Source organism: Amblyraja radiata, chromosome 45 (genome assembly GCF_010909765.2).
Source record: "Amblyraja radiata isolate CabotCenter1 chromosome 45, sAmbRad1.1.pri, whole genome shotgun sequence".
NCBI lineage: Eukaryota > Metazoa > Chordata > Chondrichthyes > Rajiformes > Rajidae > Amblyraja > Amblyraja radiata.
In genome coordinates, this window is record NC_046000.1 from 693,091 (window position 1) to 703,670 (window position 10,580).

The 10,580-nt window shown below is 54.5% G+C and overlaps 1 protein-coding gene across 1 annotated transcript; it reads right to left on the reverse strand.

The window, feature by feature from the left end:
- Positions 1 to 926: 926 nt before the first annotated feature.
- LOC116968578 (histone H2AX-like) lies at positions 927 to 8,575 on the reverse strand. The gene is made up of 2 exons (XM_033015347.1): positions 8,323 to 8,575; positions 927 to 1,150 (listed from the first exon to the last, which is right to left on the reverse strand). Exons 1-2 carry the CDS (start codon positions 8,513 to 8,515, stop codon positions 978 to 980), a joined length of 366 nt encoding a protein of 121 aa, XP_032871238.1. The 5' UTR covers positions 8,516 to 8,575; the 3' UTR covers positions 927 to 977.
- Between the last annotated feature and the right edge of the window lie 2,005 nt (positions 8,576 to 10,580).

Here is a 10,580-nt window from a genome sequence, read left to right on the forward strand (position 1 = left end):
AGAACATACAGGGCAAGATTAGCAAGTTTGCTGATGATCGATTGGCCAGGTGGGCAGAGGAATGGTTGATGGAATTTAATACAGAAAAGTGTGAGGTGTTGCATTTTGGGAGTCGAACAAGGGCAGGACCTACACAGTAAATGGTAGGCCTCTGGGTAGTGTTGTAGACCAGAGGGATCTCGGAGTACAAGTGCATGGTTCCTTGAAGGTCGAGTTGCAGGTAGATAAGGTTGGCAAAAAGGCTTTTGGCACTTTGACCTTCATCAGTCAGAGTATTGAGTACTTGGCGTTGTAACATAGATTACTGTAGATTAAATGTTAACTCTCTGCGGATTGATAGTCTGGAACTTTCGGCCTTTCTGAAATTCCCCAGTTCCCCACTCGGGCCCCATTGAACCCGTTGGGAGAGAACATGATACTGGCTGAAGAAATGTCTCCACCTGAAACGTCACCCGTTTCTTCGATCCAGAGATGCTGCCTGTCCCGTTGAGTTACTCCAGCATTTTGTGTCTATCTTCGGTGTAAACCAGCATATGTTGTGCCATCCTACATTAATTCCGTAAAATGTGTAAATTGTCCGTAGTGAGTGTAGGCTTGTGTTAGTGTACGGGGATCACTGGTCAGCGTGGAATCGCCAGGCCGAATGGCCTGTTTCTGCGCTGTATCTCTGAACTAAACATGTAATTGGCGAACATGAGAATGGGGGACAGTGGTGGAACCGGACAGTAGTGGATCGTTGTTTGCTGTAGATGATGGTTTTATTCATGAGGACGTAACGGGGAGTGGGTGTTAGCCATGTTAGAGTGTTAGAGTGTTAGAGTGGTTTATAATAAGACGCGCGAGTGGAGGCGCGTCCACACAAGACATACGAAGCGGTCCTCTGAACGGAAATACCCAGCCGGTGCTCAGCCCTTTGATAGACACTGTAGGTGGCTCTGAAAAGAGCCTTTGGGTCGTTAGATTGAGGTTTCGCTGATCTACTTGCTCTTGGTGCCAGAGGCTGCACTGGTTTTCTTGGGCAGCAACACGGCCTGGATATTGGGCAGCACCCCGCCTTGAGCGATGGTCACCCCTCCCAGCAGCTTGTTGAGCTCCTCGTCATTGTGGACGGCCAGTTGCAGGTGTCTGGGGATGATGCGTTGCCGGTCAGCTCGAGGATTCCAGCCGTCAGATACTAGAGCACAGTGTTCAAGAAGGAACTGCAGATGCTGGAAGATCGAAGGTACACAAAAATGCTGGAGAAACTCAGCGGGTGCAGCAGCCTGCACATGCTGAGTGCCTGCCTGACACTCCCCTCTCATCAGCCCGACTCTCCTCACCTGTTGCACTCAGTTGCCTCTGATCACCAATTAACCCGGTATATAGACTCTCCTCACCGTTCACACAGTGCCAGATTGTTCTCAGCATTCATGCAAGACTCTCCAGCGATTTCCCGACTTCCTGCCTGGCTTCGACTATCCTTTCGTCTGTCCCTCGCTGGTTTGTTTGCATCGTGTGTTGGATCTCCTGGTGACCGGACCTTCCGCTACCCCGACTACGTCTCCTGCCTGCCCCTGCTCGGAACCCTCGCTCAATCCTGAGCTTCTGGGTTAGTACGGTGTACCCATTCCTGTGTTACTACTCTGTGTTACAGTATCATGATAAAGTTTGTTACCAACTATACCTGCCTGATTCTGTGCTGCTATTGGGTCCAAGCTATACCCGTTACAGTACAATCTGGCCAACAATGGACTCAGCGCACACAACGTCTCCGTCAAACCGCTTTGAGAGGATTGAGCACACGCTCCTGCAGCACGAAGCTATGCTCACTGCCTCCAACTCCGAGGTTCGACAGGCTGTGTCAAACCAGGAGCAAGCATTGGTTGCACTAGCCACCCAGGTCCAACAGCTGATGACCACCCTCACCCAGGCTACACCCCATGCTTCGCCTCCGGCTCCGACAGCACCAGCTCCTGGTCCGCCAGGACCATCACCTGAGCCCCGGGTGGGAACCCCGGAGCGCTATGCTGGAGACCCGGAGGGCTGCAACCCATTCATCACGAACTGTTCCATTCTCTTCGCCCTACAGCCCTACACCTTCGCCCAGGAAGCGGCGAGAGTGGCGTTTACCATTAATCACCTGACTGGCAGAGCTCGGCTGTGGGGAGCGGCTGAATGGGAGAGACGCACGCCGGCTTGCTCCTCTTTCCAGGCCTTCGCCGTGGAGCTTTACAAGGTGTTCGGTGAGGTTTCGATGGGGCCGGACGCTGCGGGAGGTCTGCTGGGGTTGAGCCAGGGGAACCAGAGCGTCGCTGACTTCGCCATCGACTTTCACACCAGGGCCCGTCAGAGTGATTGGAACGCCCCGGCCCAGTGTGACGCTTTCTTGCTGGGCTTGAGTGACTATATCAAGGATGAGTTGGTGTCCCACGACCTTCCTTCTTCTCTGGATGGGCTTATCGAGCTATCGACCCGTCTGGACCGACGCATCCTGGCGAGACGTCGGGAGAGGCGACAGGGACAGGCGGACCGCCAGCTATCCACCCAAGCTCGTTTTCCTCCGGAAACTGGACTACCCTCGTCGGGGCAACCGTCGAGGCAACCCGAACCCATGCAGGTGGGTCGCACCAGTCTCACCCCCAAGGAACGGGAACGTCAGCGTCGGGGTAACCTCTGTCTCTACTGTGGCCTGGCGGGTCATTACATCTCCAAGTGTCCAGTAAAAGGCCAGACTCACCAGTAGCGGAGGAATTACTGGTGAGACGAACCTCTGAACTTTCCTCTGCCCGACGCCCTCTTTGTCATGCCCGTCTGCTGTTGTCTGATGGTTCTCACACCCTCGCCACCTTCATAGATTCTGGTTGTGACATTAATCTTATGGACAAGGAACTAGCCCACCAGCTTGGCATCAGTTGTGTTCCCCTGCCTGAACCTGTTCCCGCCAACGCCCTCAACGTCCATCTCCTGGGGACTGTTTCTCACCAAACGGTCCCAGTGCGCATGCTCCTGTCTGATAATCACCATGAGACCATCCAGTTCCACATCCTGCAGTCTCCCCGTCTTCCCCTCATCCTGGGTTACCCCTGGCTTCGGCGACACAACCCCAACATCGACTGGAGGACGGGGGTCATCTTGGGATGGAGCCCTTCCTGCCACCAAGTGTGCCTGAAGCAAGCCTCAGCTCCTCAACCGGCCACCTGCTCCAGTTCTGCTCCAAATCTGACGGGGGTCCCAGCCGAGTACCATGACTTTGGGGAGGTTTTTAGCAAGTCTAGGGCCACCTCCCTTCCTCCTCATCGGCCCTATGACTGCGCCATAGACCTCCTGCCTGGTTCCGCTCCTCCCAGGGGTCGCCTTTACTCCCTGTCCACCCCTGAGAGAGGCGCCATGGAGAAATACATAAACAACTCCTTGGCTGCTGGTCTCATCCGACCCTCCTCGTCTCCTGCTGGGGCTGGGTTCTTCTTTGTGGAGAAGAAGGACAAATCTCTGCGTCCCTGCATAGATTACCGGGGGCTCAACGGCATCACGGTGAAGAATCGCTACCCTACTCCCACTCCTCTCCTCTGCTTTCGAGCTCCTGGAGGGGGCCACCATCTTTTCGAAGTTGGATCTACGCAACGCCTACCACATGGTCCGCATCAAAGAGGGAGATGAGTGGAAGACCGCCTTCAACACTCCCACGGGACATTATGAATACCTGGTGATGCCCTTTGGCCTCACCAACGCCCCGGCCGTCTTCCAGGCTTTGGTCAATGACGTTCTCAGAGACACGTTGAACAAGTACGTGTTCGTCTATATTGATGACATCCTCATCTTTTCACGGACCAAGCAGGAACACGTACACCACGTCCAGGCAGTTCTACATCGGCTCCTGCAGAACTCGCTCTTCGTTAAAGCTGAGAAGTGCGAGTTTCACTCCCCGTCAGTCTCCTTCCTAGGATACATCGTTGGCCAAGGGAACATCAAGATGGACCCCGCCAAGGTCTCTGCTGTCACCACCTGGCCTGTTCCTGACTCCCGCAAGCAGCTCCAAAGGTTCCTGGGGTTCGCCAATTTTTACCGACGGTTCATCCGTGGCTACAGTACTGTGGCCGCACCCCTCACGGCACTCACCTCCTCCAAGGTTCCGTTCCGGTGGTCTGCCGCGGCCGACGAAGCTTTTCAGACACTCAAGACACGGTTTACATCGGCTCCCATCCTCCAAGTTCCGGACTCAGAGAGACAGTTCGTGGTGGAGGTGGACGCCTCCGACGTGGGGGCGGGAGCTGTTCTGTCCCAGTGGGCTGCCGGGGACCAGAAGCTCCATCCATGCGCCTTCTTCTCCCGACGCCTGACCCCTGCTGAGAGGAATTATGACACTGGCAACCGAGAACTGTTGGCGGTTAAGTTGGCGTTGGAGGTATGGCGTCACTGTCTGGAGGGAACCGAGCAGCCTTTCTTGGTTTGGACTGACCACAAGAACCTTGAATACCTCCAGTCAGCCAAGAGGCTCAACTCTCGTCAGGCCCGCTGGTCTCTCTTCCTCACCCGCTTCAACTTCTCCCTCTCCTACCGACCTGGGTCCCGCAACGTGAAGCCCGATGCCCTCTCTCGACAGTTCTTGGCGAAGGAGGAGCCTGCCTCTGGCCCCAACACCATCCTCCCGTCCTCGCACAGGGTTGCCTCCCTCACCTGGGAAGTGGAGGAGAGTGTCAAGGCTGCCTTGGAGAACCAGCCGGGACCCAGCGCATGCCCTCCTGATCCCCTGTTTGTGGTTTCTGCCCTGCGGTCCGACGTCCTTCAGTGGACCCACAGCTCTCGACTCACCTGTCATCCCGGCACTCAGCGGACCAAGGAGATGATGCTACGGAGGTTCTGGTGGGCATCGCTGGGGAAGGACACTCGGGAGTTTGTCAACGCCTGTCCCGTTTGCAACCGGCACAAGGTCTCACACCAAGCTCCTGCGGGTCATCTGCTTCCACTGCCTGTACCCCATCGACCATGGTCCCACATCTCCCTGGACTTCGTTACCGGCCTGCCCCCATCCCGTGGTCACACCACCATCCTGACCGTGGTCGATAGATTTAGCAAGATGGCTCACTTCGTGCCCCTGCCCACGTTTCCGTCAGCCAAGGAAACTGCCGAGCTCATATTACTCCACGTCTTCAGGCTCCATGGTCTCCCCGTCGATGTGGTCTCCGACCGGGGACCCCAGTTTGCCTCTGTGTTCTGGAGGGAGTTCTGCACGCTTGTGGGGGCCACCCTGAGTCTGACGTCCGGATTTCATCCCCAGTCCAACGGCCAAACTGAAAGGAAGAATCAGGAGATGGAGACGGCGCTGCGGTGTATGGTGTCCAAGCATCCCTCCTCCTGGTCCCAGCAGTTGTTGTGGGTGGAGTACGCCCACAACACCCTGACAAGCTCGGCCACTGGGCTCTCCCCTTTCCAGTGTGCCTACGGGTTCCAGCCTCCACTGTTCCCGGCGCTGGAGAAATAGGTTTCCTGCCCGTCCGTCCAGGCCTTCATTCGTCGCTGCCGCAGGACGTGGACCGTTATGCCACGGATGCCAATCGTCACCGCACCCAGGCCCCCACCTACCTCGCTGGGCCAGAAGGTGTGGCTGTTGACCCAGGACCTTCCCTTGAGGGTGGAGTCAAAGATGTTGGCACCCAAGTTCATCGGTCCCTTTGAGATCCAGAAGGTCATCAACCCAGCGGCTGTGAGGCTCAAGTTGCCTCGTTCTATGCGGGTCCATCCTACGTTCCACGTGTCCAGAGTAAAGCCAGTCCGGGAGAGCTCCCTGGTCCCCGCAGTCTCTCCTCCTCCACCTCCTCATCTCATCGACGGAGGCCCCGCCTTTACGGTGCACCGCCTCCTGCGCTCCCGCCGTCGCGGGAAGGGTCTCCAATACCTGGTCGATTGGGAGGGTTACGGTCCAGAGGAGAGGTCCTGGGTTCCTGCTCGACACATCCTGGACGCCTCCCTCATCAGGGAGTTTCACCGGCGTCATCCCGACCAGCCGTCCAAGTCCGCCACTCCTAGAGGGGTCGCTGCCCCTGAGACTGTCCCCTCTCCGTCTGAGGCGCCCAGTGACGACGAGACGGAGCTTTCCTCTGATGCTATGGAGGAGGATGCGGACATGGATGTCTCGGATGAATATTAGCCCTCCTCCGGTCCCCCTCCTCCCACCCAACTCTGCGTGGGATTGGGTTTATTTTCTTTATTGTTTTTTTTTTGGTTTGGGACGTCAGGAGCCGTCCCTTGAGGGGGGGGTTCTGTCACAATCTGCCCTCTCCTCATTCTCATCCACTTCACCTCCCAGTACTTTACCACCGATCCCTCCTTCTCCTCACCTGCCTGCCTGCCACTCCCCTCTCATCAGCCCAACTCTCCTCACCTGTTGCACTCAGTTGCCTCTGATCACCAATTAACCCGGTATATAGACTCTCCTCACCGTTCACACAGTGCCAGATTGTTCTCAGCATTCATGCAAGACTCTCCAGCGATTTCCCGACTTCCTGCCTGGCTTCGACTCTCCTTTCGTCTGTCCCTCGCTGGTTTGTTTGCATCGTGTGTTGGATCTCCTGGTGACCGGACCTTCCGTTACCCCGACTACTGCTCCTGCCTGCCCTTCTTCGGAACCCTCGCTCAATCCTGAGCCTCTGTGTGAGTACGGTGTACCCATTCCTGTGTTACTACTCTGTGTTACAGGATCGTAATAAAGTTTGTTACCAACTATACCTGCTTGATTCTGTGCTGCTATTGGGTCCAAGCTATACCCATTACAGCAGCATCTATGGAGCGAAGGAAATAGGCGACGTTTCGGGCCGAAACCCTTCTTCAGACTGATGGGGGGTGTGGGGGGGGAGGAAGGAAAAAGGGAGGAGGAGGAGCCCGAGGGCGGGGGGGATGGGAGGAGACAGCTCGAGGGTTAAGGAAGGGGAGGAGACAGCAAGGGCTAGCAAAATTGGGAGAATTCAATGTTCATGCCACCGGACGCGAGCAACCCAGGCGGAATATGAGGTGATGTTCCTCCAATTTCCGGTGTTGCTCACTCTGGCAATGGAGGAGACCCAGAACAGAGAGGTCGGATTGGGAATGGGAGGGGGAGTTGAAGTGCTGAGCCACCGGGAGTTCAGGTAGGTTATTGCGGACTGATCGGAGGTGTTCGGCGAAACGATCGCCCAACCTCCGATTAGTCTCACCGATGTAAATCAGCTGACATCTAGAGCAGCGGATGCAGTAGATGAGTTTGGAGGAGATACAGGTGAACCTTTGTCGCACCTGGAACGACTGCTTGGGTCCTTGAATGGAGTCGAGGGGGGAGGTGAAGGGACAGGTGTTGCATTCCTTGCGGTTGCAACGGAAAGTGCCCGGGGAGGGGGTGGTACGGGAGGGAAGGGAAGAATTGACAACGGAGTTACGGAGGGAGCGGTCTTTGCGGAAGGCAGACATGGGGGGAGATGGGAAGATGTGGCGAGTGGTGGGGTCACGTTGGAGGTGGCGGAAATGGCGGAGGATTATTTGTTGTATTTGCCGGCTGGTGGGGTGAAAGGTGAGGACTAAGGGGACTCTGCCCTTGTTGCGAGTGCGGGGATGGGGAGAGAGAGCAGTGTTGCGGGGTATGGATGAGACCCTGGTGCGAGCCTCATCTATGGTGGCGGAGGGGAATCCCTGTTCCCTGAAGAGCGAGGACATTTCCGATGCCCTGGTGTGGAACGTCTCATCCTGGGAACAGATGCGGCGTAGGCGGAGGAATTGGGAGTAGGGGATGGAGTCTTTACAGGGGGCAGGGTGGGAAGACGTGTAGTCCAGATAGCCATGTGAGTCAGTTGGTTTGTAGTGTATGTCGGTCAGAAGTCTGTCCCCTGCGATGGAGATGGTGCTCACCCTCAAGCCTAAGTCACGCTCGTCCCGGGCCGGACTGCAGTTCCCGGTGGGCCGTGTTCATCGGCTCATGAGAAAGCGAAACTATGGTGAGCGGGTGGGTGCCGGAGCCCCAGTCTATCTGGCTGCTGTGGTTGGAAGCTTGGTCGGGCAGGGCGTGGGAATTGATGAAGTCGGTGATGGTGCTAGATATGGTGGCCTGGTGCTCGTCAGTGGGGTCATGGTCCAAGGGTAAGTAGGAGGAGGTGTCCGAGAGTTGGCGCGTGGCCTCAGCTTTGTAGAGATCGACGCGCCAGACTACCATGGCACCTCCCTTGTCGGCTGGTTTGATGACCCAACCTGGGTTTTTGCGGAGTGATTCAATGGCAGTGCGTTCAGGGGGGGAGAGATTGGAGTGAGATAAGGGAGTGGACGTCGCGGCGGCAGTTCTGGATAAAGAGTTCCAGAGCCGGGACGTTACGAGAGGGGTTCCACGAGGATGGGGTGCGTTGGAGACGGGACAGCACAGCAGCCAGATAGACCGGGCTCCGGCACCCACCCGCTCACCATAGTTTCGCTTTCTCATGAGCCGATGAACACGGCCCACCGGGAACTGCAGTCCGGCCCGGGACGAGCGTGACTTAGGCTTAGCCTTGGCTTTGCAGCCGGTTTTCACTCGTCCAGTCATTTCCACCAACTTCTACGCACAAAGAATGAGGAAATCCTCCCGCACTCGCCCTTCTTGTAGCTTCTAGAGGAATGTGGTGGAGCGCTTCCCATTGGTAGCGCAGAGCTTCATCTCATTGGTGATTTCAAATAGGCCAATCGTACAGCTGCCTCTTTCTCCAATGAGCAGACGACAACCGGAGATGCGCGGAAAATAACCGCCTGGCCCCTAAATAACAGGTTTGAAAAGCCCGCCCAAAAAGAAAATGTATTTTCAGGCAAAAAAATAAAAATAATGACACACATGTGTGTGATACTGGATCCCCGCATCCCAATTATTCTATCCTAACCCACCAACAAGACACACCGAATGTGAATTAATGACCTGAGAGATTTTTAAGAATGCATTCTTACAATTTTAAACTGCTAACTTATGGGTACAAACACTATTCATAGAACATGTTAGAGATCGCTCTTTGCATAAAGGACATTAGACTATTGACGATCAATTGTCTAATGACTCTTGGAGCCGTCGCAGCAATGTTCCTCGAATAGAAAACGGGACTCACACATTGAAAACAACAGATTGCAGTCACTAAAAGTCAGTCACTTCCCAACTAAATAAGCAGCAGCAACAAACACACAAACATCTTGTTTACGTTAATTCAATCTGAAGGGATGGATCACTGAGAGAAGTGTATGAAGATTGAAACAAACTAACGAGAAAGGCAAGGTGAAGTTTCTGTTTCAATGAGGTGGGCAGGAATGTACTCGCATGTAGATTATACCGTGGTTTGGACGGCTAATTTGATCAAATTACACAGAATGAGAACTATCGCCTGCGAATGAAATATCGAACCAGTTGCATCAAAGTGATGTCCAAATATCAACACAACACTTTCAGTGAAACCGTGCGTGAGCAGAGCCATGAGGATTTCCGTCAGCAGCGTCAGCGCTGTGTGGATCGTTACTTGGAGTTGGAGTATCTGGTCGCCGCATTTGTCCCTCCAACCAGCCTCATCAATACAATACAATATTTATTACATGTCATTTGAACCTCAGTGAGGCTCAAACGAAACTCCGTTTCCACAGCCATACAAACAAAGACAATTTCCTACAGACATACACACTGTCAAGTCAAACTGTAATGAAAGGACTAATGCTAAATTAAAATCACAAGCGCACAATAGTAGGAAAAGAGCATATACCGTACAGGTGAAATTGAGTTAAAGGGGGAGGAGTGTTAGGTATGGGATAATTAGGATAAGTAATTGGTGTCTTGTGATGTCTTGGGCAAGTATGCATGAGCAGGTGGTGGCGTCCTGCAGTAAAGAAGCTTGTATGATTCCTCCCGTGTACGAGCCTTTATTCAAGACTGTTCAAAGCATCCGAATACACAACAATTGGCGACGAGGATAAAAGAATGAAGATAAGAACAAGGCCAGCAAGAAGAATCGAAAACAAAAGTTAAAAATAGAAGTAGTATTTGGAAACAAGTGGAACAGCACCAAGCCAAATGGTTTTGAATTGGCGCCAAAAAGAAAAAAGGTAGGAACGGGAAGCAATAGCTCAGGGAAGAGCTAGGAAAACAAGCAGGGGCAGTAAGGGTCACCAAGCACGGTGTCAGCTTACCTGGAATGTATCCAGGGCTGTGCAGCCCACAGCCAAGCCCAAACAGCAGCCACAGACGTCAGGTGAGGGCCTAGTAGCGTGAAGGCCACAGACAGGTCCAGAGAAGCCACCGACAAGAGGACCGTGTAGCCCACGACCAGCCCCAGTAGCAGCCACAGACGTCAGGTGAGGGCCTAGTACCGTGTAGGCCACGGACAGGTCCAGAGAGCCACCGAAAGAGGCTGAGTCTTCAGCCCAGCCGGGAACAGTCAACCCGGTGAGGGGAGAAAACAGAGAAAGCCCGGTCGGGATCAGAGTCAGCACGACCGTGAACAGAAAAGCGGATAGGCCCGCGAGAGAAGTCGACTTGCGGCTAAAACTTGAGTAGTATAATCTAAGAGACTGTCCTAAAAACTGCCGCGATCACCAGCAAAGGCGTGCAGGACTGATTATCTACAGCACCCGATTAGCAGCCG

Excerpts from the sequence above, each read along its gene's own strand:
- LOC116968578 (XM_033015347.1), bottom strand. The coding sequence starts at position 8,515 with ATGACTGGACGAGTGAAAACCGGCTGCAAAGCCAAGGCTAAGCCTAAG. Across the intron at positions 1,151-8,322 it reads CTCCAACGCACCCCATCCTC|CTGACCGGCAACGCATCATC; the intron begins GTGGAACCCCTC and ends GGAATCCTCGAG.